Raw genomic sequence first — 26,112 nt, forward strand, 5'->3', positions numbered from 1 at the left:
TAGTGAATGATTGATCATGTAATATTTATTAATCTTAAGAAGATATATAATCGTTAAATGTGAACATATATTTATTACACATTAAATAAGATCAATTTTTTTTTGCTATGATAATTTGTATAAAAGTATTAATAGTAGAGGAAAAAAGCTCAAGCAATTTTTTTATTTTTTATTTTTAACTCAAGAAGACCTGGTTTTTTTTTATTAACAAAAAACACATTTTATTCCATAAAAGCAGGGAAATACAGCACAGAAAAATCAACGACCAACAAAACCTCAACAGGACAACCAATACGAAAAACATCCAGTTGTGTGAAAGGCAGAAATAGACTCAGGAGAAGCCCCCAGCACCAATTCCGGGCCAACCAGGGACTATCCATGATAAGCAGCTACAAAAGACATAAGTCACAAACACCGAGTCAAAGCACCCAGGTTGCCAACCAGGCCAGCCAACAAGAGGGAAGCTGAGGGCTTCAACATCATCGTCCAAAATGCACGATAAAAGCCACATTCGAAACAACAAAAGGAGAGTGATAACCAATTACTTTTTGCCTTTACTTTTTCCCTTTTTATCAGCAACATTGGTATGAAATTTCTCAACAATACGAGAAGTCATAAACTCTTCTTGAAATTCCACTTCCTCCCCCTTAGAATGAGAAGAAGAAAATCCATCCAAAATTAACCAATCCATTTGCAAAAGAACAGAGTTGTTCCTAGACTTAGCCACATGAGTCATTCAATCATAATTAGACATCACAACGATAGGAACATTAATAAAAGAAGTATCACCCTGAGACTTAGGGGTAGAAGAAGCTTGAGGTAAACCATTAACTAGAGAAACCATTCCAGGGGAATGTAAATAAACGGGGGAAGGCCTAGCATCATAGCTAACGGGAGATGAAACACCATAACCTGCCAACCCCACGCAGGGAGAAACAAGCCTAGGAGGCATCACCTCCCCAGTATTAACATCCAAATCCATCAAAACACATGCCTCAGCCAAATCCTCAACACCATACAAACTAGCTTTGAAATTATAAACACAATTTAAATCTCCCAATTCACCGGCAATCAACCGAGAAGCAAAGGATTCAGGTTCCAAACCAACCACGACAGCCGGACCAAGGACATTAAATGGAAGGTTCCCCTCCAAACCAACAGCATCCCTCGGAACAACAGGGGGGCGAAAGGAAGCAGAGGGAAAAATAACATCCACAACAACAAGATTTTCCCCAGCTAAATTAACAAAAGTGCCAACATCAGTCGCAACAACCTCGTGACAGCCAACTCCCAGGGATATATGAGACACAATAGGACTAGCTATCAAGTGAACTAGACCAAGGTTCATCTCCTGATCCACCCCAATAATAGGATCCATGTTATTAACCGGGTCAGAAATAGTAGGATTAACCAACCGATATGAAGAAACTTTGGCCAAATTCGGGTGCAGGATTAAACATTCCTGTTTGGAATGACCCAAAGAGTTGCAATGAACACAATATAACGGAACATCTTCAAAGATAGCCGACTGGACATACCCCAAATTATCTGGCCTAATCCAAACTTTGTTCGAAAATTGTTTAGAAACATCCAATTCGACCAACACACGAGCAACAGAGGGTCTAGAACCAACAGAAGTAGTATGATCGATTTTAAAAAATCGAGCAGCCAAAAATGGCATGGAACCGAACCCCTGAGGGATCCTCAGAGAGAACATGTGAGGGAGCAAATTCGAGAAAGACAACCAAACAAGAATAATAGGAGATTCAACATCCACATCAAACGAAGGCGACCATTTGATCAAACACATATAATAATTACTAATAAAATAGGAACGATGCACAAAGATACGCCAATAATCCAAATCGTTCGCTAATTTTGTAAGAACATTCTTCAAATTAAGCACATTAAATAAAGAACTCACCATTTAGCTTAAGATTGAAAAAGAACTTTCGAATAGCTAGCATCAAGGGACGGGCGGTGGGACAGAAATCTCCCAACTAAAGCAAAATCAAACGATTTAGCTAGGGCATGAATCTCAGCCTCAGAAATCCTCAGAGAAGGCATTCCCCGATTATAAGAGATTTTCAAATCAGGGAAGGAAGAAATGCTACCCGAAAGCACATCACGAAAGGACTTAGAAGATTTGCCCTCAAGAAAACCAGCATCTACCAAACGCGAATCTATCGAAAAGATAATACACAAGAATGCACAGAAACATAACAAGGAAAGCACAAAATGAAGCGGAAAATCACTTCCCTGATCGGATACGCGTCACCGGAAGGCAAGCACGACAGGAAGCAGAAGTCGCCATGGAGGGAAAAAAACCCTAGCAAAGCGATATGTGTGAAATTTAGGGCATACTAAGGAAGATATGTGTGACAAATATATTCAAAATCTTATAATAATCTACAAACAACTATAAAATAATTTCTTAAAGTCAAATAATAGCTTATCTAATTTAAAAAAATTATATGGAATTACACTCGCTCCATCTAATTAGAATAACTCTATAAATCCCACATTCCATTTAATTAAAATATTAATCCTATGAGGTCTCACTTGCTTACTTCATCTAAATATATAAATATATAGATAGATATAGATATGTTATCAAAAATCAATTCGATCATACATGAATCTCGATGCATATTTGAATTGGAAAATTTTAAAATTAAATTCAAGGCCATTCAAGCTTCAATTTCGACAAATTTATAGTAGAACTGAATTCCTCGACAAGATGAACACATTGATACGAACCCAATCCAAAAGCACATGAGCTCAAATCAAGCACTGAAAGTATAATAAAAAAATTAAGATATTAATTGGATGATCAAATAATCATCAATTCTCATATGCATATAATCAAATCAAGCATCTCAACAAGCCAAATCCAAGAAACTTAAGATTATTTACTTCTGACATCATTAAGATACTTAAATGTGAAAAAAAAAAATCTACGATCAAGATAAAAAATATAAACCATCTAATGGGTTGTTCTGGTATACTACTCTTAGCAATCTATAAATTGCCTCTACTCTCTACTTGAAGGGAGGATTGTATTTCTGCTTGCAATTAAGAGAGCTTAGAGGCTTCGATAATCTTGGAGCTCCACTCTAGCTCGAATGTATAAATAGGACCCTTCATATCTTGTCATTCCTACTATATATACTGGTGTATCATTATTTTGATTTACATCAATGAAATGTAAATTTTTTTTCAGTGTTTACTCAGATATATTTTATCACAATACTTGTATATGAGCTTTTATTTTTCATATACAAAATAAATTTTGTTCATCCTTTCATTAAATCCCATGTTGTCAAGATCTATCTCCTCTGAGACATGAAATGTGACAATAGGATGACTAAATATTATATATGCTAAAATAAGTGAACTAAGGCAAAAGATATAATCTTTAGAAGATGCAAGGCTTAATATTAGTTGACTAAAGATTGATAATATGATGTCCATTTTTAGTGTATGTGATTAGTCAACATTATTAAAATATAAATGTGATGCCTAAGCAAATTAAGCTTAAGTATCTTTGATCCATTACAGAATAATAACATAAAAAATGATGATATAACTTCTAGAGTTAAAGTTCGATGGTTAAAATATAGAAGTGTCTCACTAATGCTTTATGATTAGAGAAATTCATAAAGACATTAAGAAAAATATAATAAAAAGATAATCAAGGCAATTAAGTAAGCTGTTCAAAAATTGGTGGCCCAATATTTGAGTTATAAATAAGTTATATTCTTACTATTTTTTAAATATATATTTATCATTATATTCATCATATTTATTTGCTAATTTTGAAGTAGTAATCAATCTCACTGTGCAGGTAAAAAACATGTATATGAGAGGCAAATATGACTGTACTCAAATCTAAATTAGTAAGGCACAAATAAAACATGTAAAATATAATATAAATCATTCATCCAATACTTCATAGATTTTTTTTTTTTTTTCAAATTTGCTTTCACTAAAATACCCATTTATCAATTATAGAGAAAATATCATAAGTAACCATGAGAAAATTGTGGTTACTGTTGCAATCCAAGAGCCCGAGCTTTTGTTTTGCCAGGTCAACCCGAACCTGACCCGTTTTTCAAACGGGTCGAATTCATGAACCCGAACCCGACCCGATTTTCAAATGGGTCGGGTCCAACCCAAAAATTTCGGGTCGAGTTCGGGCCGGGTTTTCGTGTCGGGTCAAATATTGACACCCCTAGACGCATCACATACGTAAGATTCAAATTCAAACTCTCTTAGGGCATCTCCAACCGAGCTTCATACCCCTATTTGACGTTCGCAAACTTCTGCAATCGAAGGGCAAAAGATGCGTCATTCTCTTGTTCGTGAATAGTGCCACACTATATTGGCGTGACATTGTTCACAAATGCATTTTTAGTGAAAACATACAAAACAGAGGGAAGAAATACTAAGGCGTGTGGTTGAGAAAGAATATACACGAAATATTATCTTTTGTGTTAAAAAATAGAATTCGGTTGGAATTGAATTACTGCATTTTAAAATATTATTATATTTTAGTGTTGCGAAATAATTTTTTAAATTGAAGATAATATTAATTGATAGTTAAAATTCTCAATCAATAACCTAGAAAGAGCTGAGATTTTTTTTACTCTGATTTTAAGCTGATGATAAGCACCGGGAAAAATTGATTATATGAATATAATATTGAATGGTTACCAGCAAAAAACACATGGATAAAATGCTCAGCAGCGCCTAGTTTTGTAACAGTCAGCTGCCTCCGTCAACTACTCTGCATTTCACCCTGGGCTCAACATCTCCTCGCTCTCTCCAAAAAGAGGGGAAGCTTATCACGGAATCTTTTACCCTAATAAGTCTTTATCGATCCGCCGATTCAGCAGGCTTCTTTGATTGGTGCAGCCGGCCGAGAAGTGTGTGGTCTTTTTAGTAAGCTCCGTAAGATCTACGCCTCGGATCTCGGTTTAGGGTTCCGTTTGCGTGGTCAGATAGATGCAGAGGTCAACAAGGAACCTTGAGAGGTCGACGACGATGACAAGGGAGAAACGGGTTTTGGATACTGGCGACGGCGACGAACGCGGCGGTACAGAGACGAAGCGTCAGAAGGTTCCGGCTCTTGCCAGGTACTGTTAAGTCGGCTCCTTCGCCCGTATGGTTAAGGAGGAGCGTGTGTGAATGTGGAAGAGCTGGTTGGTGTTGAAATTTGAATTAGATGTCTGTGGAGAACGCTTTGTAGATGCTAAGTTGGATCTTGGAATTTGAGTGTCCCCCAAATGGCGTTTCTTTTTCTGAAGTGACTGCTTATTTCAGTTTTGTGCGAACTATTCTTGCTTCCCTTTTATTGGGATTGGGATTGGGATTTGTGATTGATAGAGAGTTAGATTCAGATGTGTGAAAGAAACTGTTTTGATTTAAGACTGGATTGCTAGACTAGTGGTGAAAGAGGGTGTTTTTCTCTCTATAAGTTTTGGTTATAAGACTAATAATCGAAGGTTATTAGGTAGTTCAACTTTCTAGTGAAGCAGTTGCCTTATTATACTAGGACCTTTCTTTGCATAACCACCTTTATGTTTGAAATTTTTATCAAATTCTTCCTATTTTATTTTATTTATGCCTGCAGTTGTTAATTTATATGGAATGAAGCCGAACATTAACCTGTAATGTTGTTATTGTTATCTAAGTTTCCTCTTTTCATTCTAGTGGTAACAAGTTATCTTGATTTGTTTCTCTTGGAAATTTTGAAGTCATGTTTGGTTTATTTTAAAGAAGATACAACTTAATGATGTGAAAAAATAGTGGATTTGGTAGCTCGGTAGGGTAATTAATGATTGTTTTGCTTTATGGTTCATTGGATTTGCAGTGATGGTAGTTTAGTTTTTTTTTAAGGGTGTTTACACTCATTCTCTTTTGTTGGAATTGTAAAGTTTAGTCTATTTGGAGTGTGGTGTTTTGGATAAAAGTAAAAGTGCCTTATTTTTAGAAGCATGTACGAAGTAGTGAGGTTCTAATTTTTTGCATCTATTCGTGAACTGATTTGCATCATGGATTCTTATGTTTTTCACGTAAAAAGTTAGATAAATATTGTCGAAAGAAAATCTTAGTCATGTTATATAATCTGTGTAGTAATCAGTTGAGGAATTTAAGATAATTATTATGCTTTCTTTTTTGGTCCTTAATCTCTTCTAATACAGTTGAGGTTTTAATTTAATTTTAACTTTTTTTTTTTGGTGAAGTTTTCCATTTAAGTTGTTGGCATTTGTACTTGTGTGTGGGAAAAAAACATGCTTTTGTTGATTATTCCTTAGGATTGAAATTCAGGTGCTTACAAATGTTTGTGAGTAAGTGCTTCAAGTGTATCTTTTCCGGGATTCTACTTCAGAACTGGTTTGGCTCAACCATAGCTGATGACCATCTTCTTGTAGTCCAGTAGTGGTAAAAACAAAAGCAAATGAATTAGCTAGCCCTGAAGTTGGATTTTTTTATTGTGTATATTATTCATATCCTTGTTGTCAACTTTAATCTCTACTCATAATTCTGCTTTGCTTATGTCATTTATTTTCTGTTAATTTTATCATAATGTCGATGTGTTCATGCACCCTTAAAGCAAGAAATTAGTTGAATCTCGGTAGTAAATTGTTGAGTTCCACAGGCGATTTTTTGTTTGTTCTTCTGTATTTGAATATAAGTAATAGTTATTGAATTTGACTTTTATGATGATCCACAGGGAACTGAGTAGATGCACAATTTCCCCTTGAAGAAAATTGCTATATTCCAGTTTCCTAATGGTTATAAATTTAGGCTTTGTTTGGGACGGCTTTCTTATTGCTTCTTAAAGCGGCTTTTTAGTAAAAAAAATTTAACTTTTTAACTAGAGATCAGCTTTAAGAAGCAGGAAGAAAGCCATCCCAAACGAAGCCTTAGTCCACCTCTTCTTTTTTAGAATAAAACTTTCATTAGACACTTCTGAGTTTTATCATAAATTTCTTTTTGGCAGGGAAAGTTTATAATGAAATTTTAGGAAATGTTTATCAATGCATTTTTTTTTAAGTTGTGTTTAATTGCTGCCTTCTTTTCCCATCAAGCCAAAGAAACTGGTTGGAAATGATTCTTGGAAACAGTCTACTTGTTATCCTCTTTTTCTGAATCCAGGAATATATTATTTGTTTCTATTTTAGTTCATTTTGTTGTAAAGGTTCACCATGTACATTTTGATGCCTCTGCTAATTTAAAAGATAACTTATATTCTCTACAGTGTGATTGTGGAAGCTCTCAAGGTTGATAGTCTGCAGAAGCTTTGTTCATCATTAGAGCCTGTGCTTCGTCGAGTTGTAAGTTGAAAAGCTTACTCCCTCTCCATTTTCGTATAATTAGGATTATTTCCAGTGGGTAGTCATTTGATTTGATAGATATGGTCATATTCCCCAATCTTATATGCATTTTGAATGATGATTTTATGACTATGATCTTCCTATTGTGGAGGATATATAGTACATGGCTACATGCATATTTTCCTTCGTGAAATGCAATGGCTTATTTATTCATGGATGTTATGTTAATTAATTTTGGAATGAGTTTTTCACCTTATCCAGTTTATTCTAGTCATAATTTTGCATTTCCTTAAATTTTATTAAGTTAAAATTTTGACAGCATTTAAATTTTCAGAAACATCAAGACCTGTTCTTTATTTTGTGTTAATGGGTTACTCGTATTTATGTAATATCTCTCCATTTAATTCTGGATCATGTTAAATGCCTTAGTGCTGATTATTTACGTTTTAAAGCGAGATATTTTATTTTCTATCTTCCATGAGTTAATTTTCCAGTAATTCCTCTTCAATGAACATTTGCAGGTTATCTTTCAAAAAAAAAAAAAAATCTTTCAAAAAAAGAACATTTGCAGGTTGGGTTTGTCTTCCAAGCAAAGCCCCAAACTGATTCCACGAGGCCCAAAATCTAAATAAGATTCTATTCAGTATAGTGAATAGATGCTTGCATATTGAATGATCAACCATAATATTAAATATTCAATGGAATAAGTATCGAAGCAGTATTAGATTTAGTTTATGCAGCAAGACATGTAAGATAATGGACAATTCATGGACTGAAGATATTGCTTTATTTATTTTGTCTGAAATTTTCTACCTGGACTCCTAAATCTATGATGAGCTGATGAGCTCTTTTTTGCTCTTCCTTAGCAAATTCAAGCTGGGATGAAAGATTTAATAAAGTTTTTGGAATCAGATAATTTTTGCAAACTGTTCTTTACACAGTTTACATTATGCTAAATTTAGGGTTAATTGTTTTTCATGAGCTGCATATTTTAGTACAGGTGGCCAAAGGGCCATGATTGAAATCAGTTTAGTATTAATAGTCTGCATATCTATTCATTATTCTTGCGATCTCTTGGTGGTAGTTATGTTTTAGTTATGGTGTTTGTGTTATGTAGGTCAGTGAAGAAGTGGAGCGCGCTTTAGCAAAGCTTGGCCCTGCTAGGCTTGGGGCAAGGTATGGCATTAGGATGTTAAATTACTGTTAGATTGCTAAATTTGGAATATTTTATATCAATTTGTTTCTTTTTGTATTTTTCATAGCATTGATTTATTTCTTAAACCATTTTCCTACCTTTGCATCTTACAAGAAAATGTCTCCAACACTATTAACGCTTTTTTTTTTAAACATTCTGTAGGGTCTGTATTCATTAAATGTTATCACATAGTGTTTTTATCAGAATTTCAAGTTGACAGTGTTGAGTAATTAGGTTGTTTGGTCGTGGAAAATTATAAAATAAATGTGAAACCTTTTGAGATTATCATGTAGGTTTTTGAGTTTGTTATTGGCTCTCTTACTTTTATGGTTCTCATTCTGTGTTAACGTTCCTTTTCAGTGCCCTTAAATTGAAGAAACATTTATGTGTCACAATATGCAAAAGTAGCAATATCCTTCGATCACCAAACAAATTGTGGAAATTTTCAAATTATTATTAGCAAGTGGAATTTTTTTTCAAATATGAAAATATATGGCCCAAGTTGGAGTTTGATTGTTGCATTTGCATTTGCAGTGTTGATGACAATTTAAAATTTAGGCATCTTAATGCAACTAGAATGAAGTGTTATATGTAAATTACTCAATGAAACTTAAGATTTATTGACCATTGAACACTAAATAAGCCAACAACTTTTTAAACGTAAAATAGAAATATAAAAATTAGATCATCACCACAATGTAATAATCTAATAAATTCAAAGAAATTAACAAAAAATTCAAGCAATGTGAAATCACATGCAGTTGTAATTTAATCATCATAAATAGATTGATTTTCCTATCGAATTTGAAGAAAATCAAGTGCAGTAGCAAGCAACAAAATATATAAAAGAAACTAGGTAAAATCTGAAATATGTCATTATAAAGATATGGATTTTCCCTGAATTAGGTAGTCACTTATAATGCATGAAGGCATCACAAATCCAACTGGCACAAATAAGATTGAAAATTTTATGATGAAATTTTTATTTAGTCAAAGATATTGATTTATATATCTTAGAATAATTGTTTATAGACTCCACTCCCTTTAGTAGATATGATTGTCATATGATTAGCCTAATTTGATTCCAGATAACTTTCAGGATCATAATTCAACCTTTCTCTAAAGTTAAAAATTTAAAGAAGCTACACCATCAATTCCGATTTATGATGATAAAGTTGTGTAAAATAATTCGTTATTAATGTGTGTCACTCCTTGGGAGACATTTATCCATAATGGATGGAAAATGGGGATTGGTAAAGCCGATCCGAAACAATTGGGATAATGCTAATGATAATGATGAAGATTGACATTTCAGAACTGTGATGCATATGAGGATTTCATCATGCAAAAAAGTCAATGACTTTTGATTTTTTTTAGGATTTCATTGCATTTTTTTATGTGGGTATGGTTTTCAAGTTTAATTCATAAGCGGAATGAAATATCTAGGTGGCCTAACTATTTGCAAGCTGTAACTAGTCTTGGAGGCATAATGGGTTTCTATGTATTCATATCTGATATGGAAAATGTTTTAATGCTTGAAGTTGACTGGACTTTGCTCTTTAGCAATTACTTTATGTAATCTACATCGAACAGACCAAGAGCAGGGTGAGCAGAGATGGGGTCCACCCATATATGTTGCTCGTAGAGGAAAAGTGGTCATTGCTGTCATGACTTTCTTCAATTTCCTTGATGACATATTGATTTTGTTGTAGTTTAAAAATAAAAGTTAGAATATCTAATTTTTGCTTACAGATCCATTGCATATTTATAGTCCGCAACAGACTATGCTTGCTGACTTCCATTTCATAAGTTTTTGGCTCTTTGGATTTGCTAAGCAGTATTTGTTTGGCTGAGATACTCTCTCTGTTTATGACTTGATTGGATTCCAACTTTCATTTAATGTAAATCATACCTACGCCTTGTGCTTGAGAGCAATGCATCTCGTATTGAAGTTGAAGAACCAATGAAATTCAAATGTGCTTGCTACTCTGAATGCTTGTCTGCTGGCCTAGAAGTTTTAGTTGATACTATTGTACCATGTCATGTTGGTGATATTATTTTTTCTTGCAATAATTCTTATTATAATTTGGTGCAGGTCTTCTCCAAAACGGTTGGAAGGACCTGATGGAAGAAGCTTGCAGCTGCAGTTCAGGTCAAGATTGTCTTTACCAATTTTTACTGGAGGAAAGGTAGAGGGAGAGCAAGGCGCTGCAATTCATGTTGTGTTGATTGATGCAAACAGTAACCAGGTCATAACTTCTGGGCCCGAGTCTTCTGCAAAACTAGATATTCTGGTGCTTGAGGGTGATTTCAATAATGAAGATGATGAAGATTGGACTGAAGAAGAATTTGAAAGTCATGTTGTCAAGGAGCGAGAAGGCAAGAGACCCCTTTTAACTGGTGATTTACAGGTTTCCTTAAAAGAAGGGGTGGGAACCCTTGGAGAACTAACATTTACTGACAATTCTAGCTGGATAAGAAGTAGGAAGTTCAGGCTTGGTTTGAAGGTTGCATCTGGATTCTGTGATGGTGTTCGAATTCGAGAGGGGAAAACTGAAGCATTTACAGTTAAGGATCACAGAGGAGAATGTAGGTGCTTTAAGGATTCTAGGTAGTACCTCTTTTAAATGTTTTTGGTAGAAATTTTGTTTTTTGAAGTTTTATTTTTAATGGCATGTAGTATACAAGAAACATTATCCACCTGCCCTAAAAGATGAAGTTTGGAGATTGGAGAAGATAGGAAAAGATGGTGCATTCCACAAAAAATTAAATAAGGTTGGGATTTGTACAGTTGAAGAATTCCTTCGGCTTTTAATTAGGGATCCACAGAGGTTGAGGAATGTAAGTTTCACTACTTACTGTTGTGAAATCTTCAATGACTATTGCTCCAATGAAATTTTTTCATGATTGCAGATTCTTGGAAGCGGCATGTCCAATAAAATGTGGGATGTCCTTGTGGAGCATGCCAAGACCTGTGTCCTTAGTGGAAAATACTATATATATTATTCTGACGAAGCACGGAATGTTGGTGCTATTTTCAACAATATCTATGAATTTACTGGGTTGATTGCTAGTGGACAGTACTTCTCAGCTGAATCTCTTAATGAGAACCAGAAGGTATATTTTTTGTTTGTTGTCTAATTGCTAGCGTTTATACATTCCAATGCTCTTAGCGCTTTAAAGGACATGTTGGTTGAGGTTAGGTGAGAATAGTCATGGATTACGAATCTAGTCCTGCCAATTGTTTTTGCCTCTTTATGATGCCTGGGCTAGCTAATTCAATTTAGGTGAAACAAGAGATGTTGGTGCTATTTTCAACATCTATGAATTTACAGGGTTGATTGCTTGTGGACAGTACTTCTCGGCTGAATCTCTCAATGAGAACCAGAAGGTTCATATTGTTCGCTTGTTTTTCGATTGCTAAATTTTATACTTTCTAAGAGATGTTGGTCGAGGTTAGTTGACAATAGACATGGATTAAGAATCTAGTTCTGCTAATTGTTTTTGTTCCCTTTATGGTGTCTGGGCTAGCTAATTCCACTTATATTAAGTCACGCATTTTAAAGAGGCGTTAGACTAATTATGTTATAATCCTTTAAGTTATTTAATTTGAAACCCAGCAGCCCTTACATATGTTGGGTGATTCAAATTTTGTGATATTTTGAGTGATGATAAGTTTAATAATAGGTTGTTTTTTCAATATGGTCATTGGGAAGAATCATCAAATATTCATTGGTTTCTAAATTGGTCGACCCCATGCAGTGGGATAAATATTTTATGTTGTTGTATTGATTCTATAGTGTTGGAATACTACCAAATCTACCTCAATCAGTTAAGAGATCTAGAACCAAATCTTGAAGTGATTATATGAGATTAAGTTTTTATTCTCACTCTATGAAGGGCAAGTTGCCGATTAACTAGTTGCTCTGATCAAGAAGGCTCGATTTACCAATGACTCGATATCATTAAATCAAACCAATTAAGTCAGTTTCAACGATGAAAGCGAATTGCTAGTGTGGTCAGCTAGATTAAACTTTGTCAAGCTATGAGATGTTCAAAATGGGAGTGCAAATGTACATTAGTCATTAAGCTTAACTAGGAGACTTTGTGTGTCACAAAATCTTCGCATAAACTTACCTGCATCATCACCTAGTTGAGGATATTGAGGAAAGATCTGTTGAGGAGGCCTTGAGTGCCTACTCTCAGAGGTCTTAAGGTAGTTGATCAAGCAAGTTAAAATTGATTTGGCATGACATCATGATTATTCAACGCCAAAATCTCGCTAACATTATTGAAGAGTTTGACCCAACTCGAATAGAGAATATGAACATTTAAGGCTAAACCTCAGACCATAATGGGGTTAGACAATGACATTTAGCACTTCCATATAAAGTTAATTAAGCTTACACTACATGCTAAAGGATACACACCTAGCATTGATCATGGGATGTCAGTAATAGTGTCAAGAGGATGTTGCTACCATAAGAGAGACATCCTAGATTTGACTTCTGAAGTAAGAAAAAAAATGTGTAGAAAAACAAGGATGATATCTAAACATAAGATGCGTTGAAAGATAAAATCTTCTTGAAACCACCTACATAGCATGCCAAAACCTAAGCACAACTTAAGTTCCTATGAAGGAAAATTAAAGGAAGTGACTACTCCTTTGGGATGTGACCATTCATCATGAAAATATGTGGAAGGGATGTAATCCCTTAGGGGAAAATTATAAAGGACCACACCAACGAAAATTCAATTCTTGGGTGTGTAGGTAAACCTGTATGGTTGTGCAACTCTACCTTCAATAAAAATATCCTTTATGGTTATGTAACTCAACCATTTGTAAAGACACCACTTTATGGTATGTCTCAGTCAAGCCTTGGCTCTACCTTATGACTCCTTGAATTATCTAAGAGCATCATTCTCTTCCCTTCACAAGAAATCTCATTTATGCTCATCTTGAATCAAATGCGGACAGCAACATTAAACAAAGTCAAATGAACTTTAGTGGAATCCTAATGTGAGTATAGGTGTCGATTGATACTATGTAATTGAATAGATTTGTGTATTCAAGCGGAGTTATAGGAAGTCAAGAAGAAACATGAGCATTTGGTCAAGCAATCAAATTCGATATATTAGGTTTGAGGAATGATGTCCAATGATTGATTGAGCAATTGACATCTTATGCTCTTTTTCTACTTTTGTTTAGAAGCAATTTGTTTGTTTTGGTTCCTGATAATCACCAGATTGTTCAAGAAGTCTTATCTCTCGACTGTTGGAAATTTATAATGTAGGAAGATGCCATGTGTAAGAGTAGTTGGAAAGGAACATTTTTTTTTATAGTTGTCGTTTGCTACTAGAGTGCATTAAATTAGCGTCACACAGATGATCACTAATTGTTGATTTTCCTATTAGGGTCCTTATTTAAGGAAAGAAGATCCTATGGTAGGTGGTTTTTCTATTTCACGTAGGTGGAGACTGTTAATTTGTTGAGTTGATAACTCTATCATTATGAAGACACTTCCTTATGGTATCTCTCAATTAAGCCTTGGATCTGTCTCACCCCTCCTTGAATTATCGGAGATCATCATTCTCTTCCCTTTGCAAGCAATCTCATCTATCATTCACTCTGGACCAAATGTAGAGGATAACATCGAACAAAACTAAATGAACCTAATTGGAATCCAAATGTTAGTATATGTGCCGAGTGGAGCTATATAGTAACTTAGATCTGTGTTTCTAGCTAGATTTCCAGGAAGAAACAAAAGCATTTGGCCAAATAAGTAGATTCAATAGATTAGGCCCAAGTAATGTAGTCACCTGATCAATCAAATAATTAGCATCTTATGCTCTTTTTTTGCTTTTGGCAGGGAGTAATGTGTATGTTGTGAGTCATCCTACCCTTAACATTGTTTGAGAAGCCTTATCTCTCATGACCATTAGAATGATAACCTGCAGGAAGATGCTGTGTTAAGAGTAGTTGGAAAGAAGTTCTCTTTTTGAGAATGTTGTCATTTGCCTTGATGCATTGAATGAGTATCGCTTGTATGATTATCAATTGTTGATTTTCTTACCAGGGTCCTTGTTTAAGAGAAGAAAACCCCCTAGGGTAAGGTTTGTTGTTATTCTGTTGAGATAGTGAGATTAGGTGGTGGTGGCATATTCACTATTCCTTTTATTGTGGAGAGTTAAGAGGCAGCATTTGAAGCAGCGAAAGGTTGGCGGAAGGCTGAGGCTTGGCAGTCACAACACTTAGTGTTCATATTGAGGTTGGGGATCTTAACCCATTAGTGGAGCATATTTTTTGGCATTGATGTTTAAATGATTTCATAAGTTTTTGATTCCCCGTGTGATTGAAATTTGTGATTAGAGGTGATTATATCTTCATACTTGGCTTATTTATATTTTTTAATGACTTAGCTTGGCTTTTACTTAACTTTCTTGAATTAATCAAGCAAGTACTTAAAGAGCTAAAAGACAAGCTAAAAAATGAAGTACTTTTATTAACAAATAATTTTAAGTTTAAATGAACAAACAATTTAATAAATCTAAAATTAGTATCTAATTACTTGCCTCAACTAAATAAACATCAATTAAACAAGCTAATAAATATGTCATGAATAGACATCAACATAAGATTTATTGTAATCATACAATATAAATAATTATCAACAAACATTGTTACTGAAATAGAGAAATAAGAAGGGGTTGCATTAAAACAATATGCAAATTCATTAATAAGAAATTAATTAGTTTAAAAATAATAAAAAAGTTGAAGTCGTAAACATAAATATATACTTTGATAAGAAGTATTTCTTGGGAAGTAATCTTATACGGTTATACCAACTTCTCAAAATGGTTGCATCATTTTAATCTCATATAAGTCAGATGATTTACTACAATTAGGCAAGTTAATGAAAAAATAAGATGCTTTCAATTTCACTATATTATGGACTATCACATTTCTTTCCCCTTCTTATAGTGGCATCTTTTTCGAATATCACTTCTTAGGGCATATTTCTTTCCCCTTGCGAGGGACACGGCAAGCTTGTTGGCTTAGCAAGAGGTGGAATTATGAATATAAGATATATGAATTGGGAGGCATATTAGACTATAAATAAATAAGGGAAATTTACATACATACCACTTTATAACATTCTATTTATATATCTAACATCTAAAACTTTAATATTACATCCATACCACCCTATATTATTTTAATATCAAATATACCACTTATATTTCTTTCCTACCACTCATATATTTCATTTCTACCACTCATATTTTGTATGAAAATGAACTATGGGTGGTATTTATGTAATATTAAAGTTTTAGGTGTTAAATATGTAAATAGAATAGTATTAAGTGGTATGTATGTAAAACTCCCAAGCTTTGTTCATTTAGCCATCGAGTCTTTAAAAAGAGTTCAAGCTAGTTTATTTACTAATTTGAATGAACTTGAACAAATATTAATTATGCCAAATTTGAGTTGTTTATCGAGTGCATTGGTTCACATGTTGCCCTAAGTTTCATATGGTATATTGGTATTGTTTTTTTTTTCATTCAAATCTAACTTTATTGTATGGTTCTGCATGTTGAGTAGTTTGCTTGGTGTCAGACTGATGCCCGAGTCCTAGAGGACCCCTCGAGCACTTTTGATTTAAGAACATGATATGCCTTGAAGACGAAATCAGCAAGAAAATATAATAAAAACAACATAAATTGAAAAATGATGGTTGATTTTGTATTAATACTGCAACACCAAAGTAAGATACAATGATTTACTATTAGAGAGGTAGATCGTCTCTCCCACTTGACTTAGACGTTGCTAGGAAACCCTCAAGAAAACTCTACAAAAACCTACAGCAAACTCTCAAAACAAAACTTCAAAAACAAACCCTAGAATCAACCCTAATTAAACTCCTTAATTCCCCCCAAAAGCAGCCCCCTTAATTAATTTTCCTCTCTTTTTCTATTTCAAAATTATAATTCTTTTCTTTCTTATTTCCCTCCTTATTTCCTCCCCTAGTATATTTAATCAAAGCTTTGCTGGGCCCCACAAGGGGGGCTGAACTTGCTGCCTGTTCTGCCCACTCTCTGCCCGCCTGGTTTTGCTGGATCGGCCCTAGCTGGGTCGGCTGATTGGGCTGACTGCTTATCTCCCCCATAACATAAACTTGAAGTATTTTGCTTGAGAGGGAAGTTTTATATTGTCCCCCTCACTATTGCATTGGAGGCTTGAGGCATGTGTTAGACTGGTCCAGCCGGTCCATATGGGACCGGCCTACGAACAAACTGAGGTGGAAATCCCCGCCTCCTGCATATGTCGCGCGATCCAACGCCCAGACATAGTGGTTTAGGAAGGTTTTTGAAGGGAGTTAGGAGGGAAATTTGAATGTAGGAACTGTTTAGAGATTTCCTTTTGGATTGAATGCATTTTTTTCTTCTTTATAGTAAATTTTTGTGTAAAGTTTATTTTGGATTGTATGCATTAAATATTTTGTTTTCCTAGGGTTAGGGCATCTTGAATTTGACTGAAATTTGAGATCTCTTAGGTTTTTTTGGGCTCTAGCGGCGTCTAGAGATTTGGGAGAGATAGATGCTCCTCTCGAATAGAGGATCAATTGTATTTTGCTATTTTTCTTCCGTTAGTTGGATTATTGCAATAAAATCTCCTATTTTCTGATTTTTTCCATTGATTTTGTGGATCGTTCTCGGTTTTTTTGTCAAAATCGTTAGGTTAGGTTTCACTTGAGATCTTCAAGTGTTTCCTAATAGCATGCTTGTCAGGGTTTGGGATGTGACAACTTTCTTAACTGCATGTAGAACTCATGCTCAAATAAAAAAAATACTTTAAGCTCTCCAGTGTTGTATTTTTAAGCTCTCTTGTTGTAATTGTCTTTAACTCTGAAACATGATAGCTAAAATTTCAACTTTTAGAAATCACATAATTTGCTCAGGCAATAACCTTGAGCATGCCGGATGCATGCTATTTGGAGTTCTTCATCATTTACTATTTTGTTTTTGCCATTCTTTTGTCATCAACGGTATGTTGTCATGTCATGTTTGTCATCAACGGTATCTCTTAATATCTTAGTGCCTTAAAAATACTCATGGCCTCTGAGAGAAAATTCAAACATTTGATATTTGCAGATATTTGCTGATACGTTGGTAAAGAAGGCATATGATAATTGGTTGAACGTTATAGAGTATGATGGCAAGGCCCTTTTGAGCTTTAAAAACAACAATAAGGCCACTCGCAGTGAAACTTCATCAGATTGTTCTACTTATTCCCAACAAATCCAACAAGTTGCACAGCAGCAGTTACCAGCTCCAGTTGCTGTAGAGCAGCCTTCAATTGATACCTCGGTGCCCGTTGGAGGTGAGAATTTAATTAATTTGCACCATCTTATGCCTTTATACTCTCAAGCAGCATTGATCAGATTCCATTTATATTCCATTGTAGTGTTGTATTTCTTTTGTTTCGATGACTAATATGTATTAAGGTTATCATCATTTTCGGAGTTCCTTGCATAATCTTCGACAGTCCTATCTGCTTTTTGGATTTTTACTCGCTGAGAGGGTCATCTTTCATTTATAATAAGCCATATTTTCAATCAACAATTCATTCAATAGGTTCCTTATTTGTTCAACAAAATTACAGATCTCTGCTTAATCTTTAAAGTTAAAGAGCAAAATATATTAGAAGGAAATCGTAACTAATTGATGGATAAACCTTATATTACTTTTATAACATGTTATGAGATTTTAAAGAAGAACATTGATTACTGTGAAGTCACGCGTTAGAAATCATGATCATCTAATTATACTGCTTGCTTAATGCAAGCAGCTGCCAATTAGAGAACAATTAACATTGACTTTCAAGGTTAGATGAGTTGGTTTCTAATATTTCAAAGCAAAGTGGAAATTAGAAGCTAAGATCATAGCATATCCACCTCACAATTGCCTTATCTGATCTGTGAGCTTGCATCTTTTTTAAGCTTAAATAGCAAAATATGGAACTAATATTAAGTGCATATGGTTATGTACGTGTTGAATTCATTTTGTCAGATCATACTACCTTAATGTAAGTGTAGTCTGAAATACTAGGATCAAAACCTGTGTATAATGAGTTTCATTGAAGAATTATGGACCAAAGATTCTGATATTTATTTATCAGGATGACAAAGATCAAAATGGTCCTTCTCAGACTAGACTATCTTATGTGCCCATTTTAGTCTATTGACTAATAAAATCTAATTCCAAATAGTCTATCTATTGGATTATTTTGGATAAGAGTCAAAATATTATTTTGGATTAGATTTGAGAACTCAATGAACTAAATTTGATATATTAGATAGTTTGGGATTAAAATAACCCATCATATGTAGTCCAAGACCATTTTGATCTTTTTCACATTATTTATCATTTAATCATGACAATTTTACATGGCTAAATTGATGATTTTTTTTCAATTAAATTAAATCTTAAAAGTTTCCTTTAGGTGTATAAATAAGCAAATACATTTTAATTCTAAACTGCTACAATATGCGTTTGGCTTGTGATGTTGGTCGCTGAAAATTTTATATAATGTACTTAAATAACAGTATATTAGAAAAAATTTGAGATTATATATCGAGCTATTTGATTGAAATTGATTACTGATACCTTAGAAGTAGTGTTTTGAGCACATATGTGAAATATGTGAAGTAATAAAGGTGCTATCCTGGAAATCCCTTTTTCCTTGTTCTCCATTAATTTCTTCTCGCCTGCTGCATTCTCAGATTTCACATGGCTATCTTTTCACCTGATTAAATCACAGCCGCTACTTTCTAACCACCTCAAATGGCATTTATGTAATTACCTTAATGTCTTGGCTAGTATATATGTAACTACTGTTTACAGCATCCTTTGTATTAATGAAACATACTACTATGTTTCTTCTGTTCTTCTCTACTTTCAGTTTTTCTATTCTGTTCAAGCTGTATTTTATACAGCAGCTTGTAAACAAGCTCTACAGGTATTTCACTATGATATCAGAGCTATTTGCGGAACTGCAAATGATACCTCTCATACCTCGTCAACCAATGTTAAGCCCCCTGCTAGCTCCACGATTAACACCACAGAAACCCCTATTCCTGCCTCCTTAAAGTTCTTGGTCTCTAATATAAAAAATGTTTTTCACATTTAGTTGTTGCCGGACAACTACCCCACATGGCTACCTCAAATTCAGAAGCTTATTCTCGCAAATAGTTTCATTGGGTACCTTGATGGCACCACCTCATGCCCACCCAAACATATCATCTCTGGTACAGAACACTTAACGCTAAATCCCCTCTATACTCACTAGCTTCTTCTTGACCAAAACTTATTCTTTGCTCTCCTCTCTACCATTTCCTCCTCATTGCTACCCTACATCATTAACTTGGACTCTTGTCATTCCGTATGGACAACTCTTGAGTGTCGACTGTTCTCCACAAACCTTTCCAAAGTTTAACTCAAGAACGAGCTTCATTCACTTACTATGCGAAATCAATGGATGACCGATTACCTCTCTACAGTCAAACACCTGGTGGATAACATTGCTGATGGTGGTGGGATTATTGATATAGAAGATATTATCCTATACATTCTAAATGAGTTGCCCGCCCACAAACAATCAAACTTTCAAAACATCAATTAGAACCAAGCTTACCCCTATCTTCCTAGATGATTTATACTCCCTTCTCTGCAGCGAAGAAATAAATCTTGCCACTGATGCTGCCAAAGAGCTCTCTCTGTCGGATCCGTATGCCACATCTGATACCCAGTTTTCTCTTGCATTAACTAGGAGCCGTGGTCATGGTCGTCAGCTATTTCAGTTTCGAGGTTGTGGTTGTTCTTTGTTCTATACGTTCGTATCCTTTAGGGGCGGCAAAGCAAAAACTTCAGTTGATTGTCAAATATGTTGAAAAAGAGGTCACTCCGCCTTCTCTTGCTGACACCATGCCAACCTTCAATGCACTTCGTCTGCTTTTCATGCCTTGCTTGCTGAGTCATCAACACCATCTTCTGTTCCTTGGTATCTTGATAGTGATAGTGGAGCAGCAGCTCACTTAACATCTGAGCTCCACTCCTTACATAATGCTTATACTTATCAAGGTTTAGATCAAGTACTCATTGGCAACGATACAACTCTTCCCATTGCTCATTCAAGCAAAGTTCTCCTACCTACACCCGCTCATATGCTCACACTAAACTCTCTTTTGATGTTTCATGCTCATCATACAAACTCCTCTCCATATCTAATCTTGTTGCTGATAACAACTATTCTAGATCTTTTAACTCTTCTAGTTATGTCATCAAGGATCGCAATCAACAACTTCTTCTCCAAGGATCCTGTCTTAATGGCCTCTACTCGATCTCCACAAGCTCCACCTGAAGGCTCACTCCACCAACTGTGTTTCTTGCAACATCTACTTAATAGTCTTTGGCACCAATGTTTGGGCCATCCAAATTCAGTTATAGTTTCTGTTATTGCAAAACATTGAGCTCGTTTATGTATTTATTCCTATTCTCCCCCTATTTGTAACTCTTGCGCTATAGCTAAAAGTTACAAACTATCTTTTAATGAATCCACAAGTTTTTCTACTACTCTTGAATTGATCCATGCGAATGTTTGGGGTCCATCCCCTGTGGCTTCTACAGATGGTTTTTATTTTTACTTAATTCTTATTGATGACTACTCTCGGTATAATTGGATATTTCCATTGAAATTTAAATCAGATATTGCACACAATTTTATTCAATTCAAAAATTTCATCGAAAAACATTTAGATAAAGCCATTCGAACTCTCCGAACCGATGGTGGTAGCGAGTTCCTTAATCATAACCTTCACACCTTTCTAGCTAAAAATGGCATTCATCACCAACATACTTGCCCTTATGCTCCTCAACAAAATGGTATTGCTGAACGAAAACACCGTTATCTCCTAGAAACAGTTCATACTCTTCTATGTGAATCCAAGTTATTTTATCATTTTTGGGTTCACGCTCTTCTCACTGTTGTATATCTTATTAATTGTCTCCCTTCTCCAACTACTTCTCACAAATCTCTCACAAATCTCCTTTACAGCTTCTCTACAACAAACACCGAACTATTCTCATATTTATGTCTTTGGTGTTATACATGTTATCCCTGGCTTCGACCCTATGCCTCACATAAGCTTGCACCCCGCTCAATTCCCTGCATTTTCATTGGATATACTTCAAATAAAAAAGGATACAAATGCTACAACCCCAATTCGAGCTGCATTTTTGTATCCAGGCATGTTATATTTGACAAATCAAATATACCTCCAAGTTCATCCTCTTCCATATCCTCTTCCATATCCTCCACAGAAAACTTTTCATTTCCTTTACCTACAACTACCGTTCCACCCCCTTTGGCATCTACTATATCTCCTCCTAACAGCACACAAAAATCTTCTTCAACATTCTCATCCCCACTAAATGCCACTTCCCCCTTCTTCCACCTCATCTCTTACACCTTCCACTTACCAAATCTCAGCTCCACAACAAGTCCGACACGTAATGGTCTCCCGACTTCATACAGGCTCTCTTAAACCCCGCTAAATTCTTGACCTCAGTCATATTATTCAAACCACCCCAACCAACTACAATTCATCCTTTAAAATCCTTGAATGGCGTCAAGTCCTATCTGCTGAATTTAATGCTCAACAAGTTGTGTTGAGGTGGTGTAATGCAACTACAATATGCATATGAAATAAAAAGCTCAAGGCACGTGGATACTAGTTCCACCGCAACCCCATCAAAATGTCATTGGATGCAAATGAATATTTAAAATTAAAAAACATTCCGATGACTCTATTGCTTGTTTCAAGGCACGGCTTGTTGCTCAAGGATTCAAACAAGAGTATGGGTTTGATTATCATGAAACCTTTAGCCACGTTGCTAAATCTCTCACAATTCGTCTATTTCTCACAATTTCCCTTCATTTTTAGTAGCCAATTCTACAACTTGATAGAGCCAATTCCTTTATTCATGGTTCTTTAGATGAAATGGTTTTCATGTCTCAACCATAGGGTTTTCAAGATATCTAATATCCTAACCATGTATATCTACTAAGGTCTCAAACAAACTCCCTGTCAATGGTTTCCACTCTTTCCTCTTATCTTACTCTTCAAGGTTTTCATTCCAGCTCAGTTGATTCTTCTCAAATGATCTACAACACCAATAATATCCACATATACTTTCTCATCTATGTTGATGATATCTTGGTCACTAGTAATGATCATTCTTTTACCACTGCTCTTCTACACAAACTTCAGCTACATTTCAATATGCGAAATCTCGGCAATTTGTCCCGTCTCTTGGAATCGATGTCACTTTAGAAAAACCAATCCTATCACCTTTCTCAGCATGCCTATATCATGAAACTTCTACAAAAAGCTGGCATGACAAATTGTAATCCAATCCTCAATCCTCCGCCCCTGCAACAACCATTTCATAATCCTTCCATGTTTTGATAGTTGATTGGATCCCTTCAATACCTTACCTCCACCCGTCCTAAGATTGCATTTGCTGTAAATAAATCATCTACTTAAGCACATACTTCGGTACCTAAAGGGTACCCCAACCCATGGTCTTCTTTTCAAACGAGGCCAACTCCAGCTTCAAGCATTTTCTACTTGAATTGGGCAGTTGATGACCAAGATCGCAAATCCACTACTGGTTTTTGTATCTTTCTCGGTCCTAACCTCATCACCTAGAGTGTAAAAAAACGGACTATGGTCTCTCATTCGTCTACAGAGGCTGAATACCGCTCCCTCCCTTGCTGCCGCAACTACTGAAATTATCTGGCTTTCTCGTCTCTACCAAGATTTTTCCCTTAGTCTGGATACAACTTCTTTGTTATGTGATAATATTTCTACTCTCCCCATCACCAACAACCTGATCTTTCATGCGCGGACAAAACATATAGAGATCGATCATCATTTCGTCCATGAAGCTATACAATCCGCTGTTATCACTGTTTGACATATATCTTCAACAGATCAGGTAGCTGACATTTTAACAAAAGCTCTACCCAACTCTACCTTCTCCTATCTCAGACACAAGTTGACAGTCTACGATAGCTCTCATCATATTTATGACTGTAAAGAATGTAGTTTTTTAAATAATTATAACAAAAGTAAAATAAATGGAAAGGTTTGATTGACCTATGTGTAAACCCAGTGTTTATGTATAGCAGAAAAATTTGTTACCCTTGTTAGTAAAGTTGGAACATTTGGTATCTAGATAAATTCCAAATTGAAATGCTTTGATCTCCTCCCTAAACAACCGTCACTGCAGCCTCTATCAATCTATGACTCTCTTCTTCTTCCCCTCCTTCCTTCTCAATCCATCCTAAAACTGATTTTGATTGTTTGATTTTCTTCATCTACATTATCAGGGATAGCTGCTGCACCGTATAATGGGAACCAACCTGCCAGATATGCAAATCAAACCCAGCAGATCAACTCAGATGTCCACATGCAATATGACAACAATTCTTTTGGTCCACAGAGTCAATTCAATAGCTCATCTCACCAGACTCTTGTCACTAGAAGCAACAATCCAGGGCTTGCTTTGCCCCCTCCTCAGCACGCAAGCTTAGGTTATCAGCCCGTACAATCAGTAAATGCAAACTCCTATGATGACTGGTCCCGTCCACGTGACAATCGTGGCGTCGACGAGTTTTTCTCCGAGGAGGAGATACGAATGAGAAGCCATGAGATTCTTGAGAATGAGGATATGCAGCATCTACTTCGAGTCTTCAACATGGGAGGAGCAGCTACTAGTAATCTCCAGGAAGATGGATATGGCTTCCCATCATACATTCCATCTCCATTCCCCAGCTATAACTTCGATGATGATCGCAGCCGTTCGTCTGGTAAAGCTGTTGTTGGGTGGCTTAAGATCAAGGCAGCCATGAGATGGGGAATTTTTATTCGGAAGAAAGCAGCTGAAAGAAGAGCTCATCTTGTCGAGCTCGAAGACGATTAGTAATGGTAATGTTGTTAGCAATTGTAAAATGAAGAGTCTGGAAGTCCTGCTGGTAATGTTAGAGAATTCCTCTTCACTGTATATTAATGTTCTTCCCGTGTTCAGTTTATGCCAATCCTTGAGCACTTTTTCTTCTACAAAATATCAGGAAAGGCTGTTTGAATTAAGATTATTTGGTGAATGAACAAACGTTGTCCTACTAAATCTTCTTAGTTTTGTCAGTAGCATGGATTCGGATTCCTTAAATAGTGCTTATTTCAAATAAGTTTGAATGCAGTTTATGCCACTTGTGTGAACAACATTGATATTGCTTTCAGGATGAATTTTCTTTAGCTTTGCAAAATAATATTGATGTGACATGGATGGGTGGGATTAAGGTTTCGTTTGGGTCAATTTTCTTATTGTATTGTAGACTACTGTAGGGAGAGTAATTTTTTAAAGCTATTGTAGAAAACAGTTTCCGTGTACAAAATTTTTTGGAAACAGCGAAACTGCAGTGCCCGAATAAAAATTCGGTTGCAATATGAAAAACAAAACAATAAGAAAGTTATCTCAAACAAAGCCTAAAATTTGTCCCTCTATGCACATTGCATTTGTTTTGGTTTATAGCATCAATAATTCCCATTTTTCTATGAAGACAATTGTTACACTTTTTTTTTTTTTTTTTTTTTTTTTTTGAGGTTTTTGGGACATCTTAAAGATGTGTTGGACATATATTATATACAATCATGCTGCTTATTGTGGAAAATATTATTTTTTTAAGTTTTTTTTTTTAATTTCTCGTTTATTTAATGTGAATATTGCTTTAAAAAAGAAATTTGTAATATGTGTTTTAGAAATCTGGTTTGTCATGCTTTGGTTACACCTTCAATATATATATATATATATATATATATATATAAAGAACATGCAAATATGAAGTTATAAAAATGTGATGGACAAATATTACATATAAATATGCCATCAAAATTATTGACATGTCTAATAGGGTTGTCAAAAAAGCTCATTAGAGCAATTAGGTCTCTTAGGTTTCGTTTGGCATGGCTTTCTTTTTATTTTTTAAAGTAATTTTTTTCTACAAAAATTTTAATTTTTATATTAAAAAACTGCTTTAAGAAACAATAAGAAAGTCATCCCAAACAAAATCTTAAGCTTCGTTTAGAATGACTTTATTATTGCTTTTTAAAACAACTTCATAGTGCAAAAGTTAAAATTTTTATACTCGAAAACTATTTTAAGGAGAAATAAAAAAAGCTGTAACAAACGAAGCCTGACTTTTTTTGGGACGGCTTGTTGCTTCTTAAAGTAATTTCTAGTAAAAAAAATTTAAATTTTTTGTTCTAAAAAGTTATTTTAAGGAGCAAGAAAATTGTCTTAAATAAAGCCTTTGACTATTTCAAATTGGTCTAATTTGGATCATCTCGCTCAAATAGGGTTGTTCTAGGTCAAGATGCGTTCAAAATCTTTTGGTTTAGGTCTAAATGGTATAATCTTACCAAGAACAAATTATATTGATTATAAATTTCT

The 26,112-nt window shown here is 34.9% G+C and overlaps 1 protein-coding gene across 1 annotated transcript; it reads left to right on the forward strand.

Moving 5' to 3' along the window:
• Positions 1 to 4,754: 4,754 nt before the first annotated feature.
• On the forward strand, positions 4,755 to 24,871 carry LOC110114016 (calmodulin-binding protein 60 B-like). The gene is made up of 8 exons (XM_020846763.2): positions 4,755 to 5,138; positions 7,268 to 7,343; positions 8,461 to 8,519; positions 10,634 to 11,127; positions 11,219 to 11,379; positions 11,452 to 11,655; positions 17,692 to 17,920; positions 23,993 to 24,871. Exons 1-8 carry the CDS (start codon positions 5,008 to 5,010, stop codon positions 24,583 to 24,585), a joined length of 1,947 nt encoding a protein of 648 aa, XP_020702422.1. The 5' UTR covers positions 4,755 to 5,007; the 3' UTR covers positions 24,586 to 24,871.
• Positions 24,872 to 26,112: the final 1,241 nt, after the last annotated feature.

This window comes from Dendrobium catenatum, unplaced genomic scaffold (assembly GCF_001605985.2).
Source record: "Dendrobium catenatum unplaced genomic scaffold, ASM160598v2 original_scaffold_194949, whole genome shotgun sequence".
Lineage (NCBI taxonomy): Eukaryota > Viridiplantae > Streptophyta > Magnoliopsida > Asparagales > Orchidaceae > Dendrobium > Dendrobium catenatum.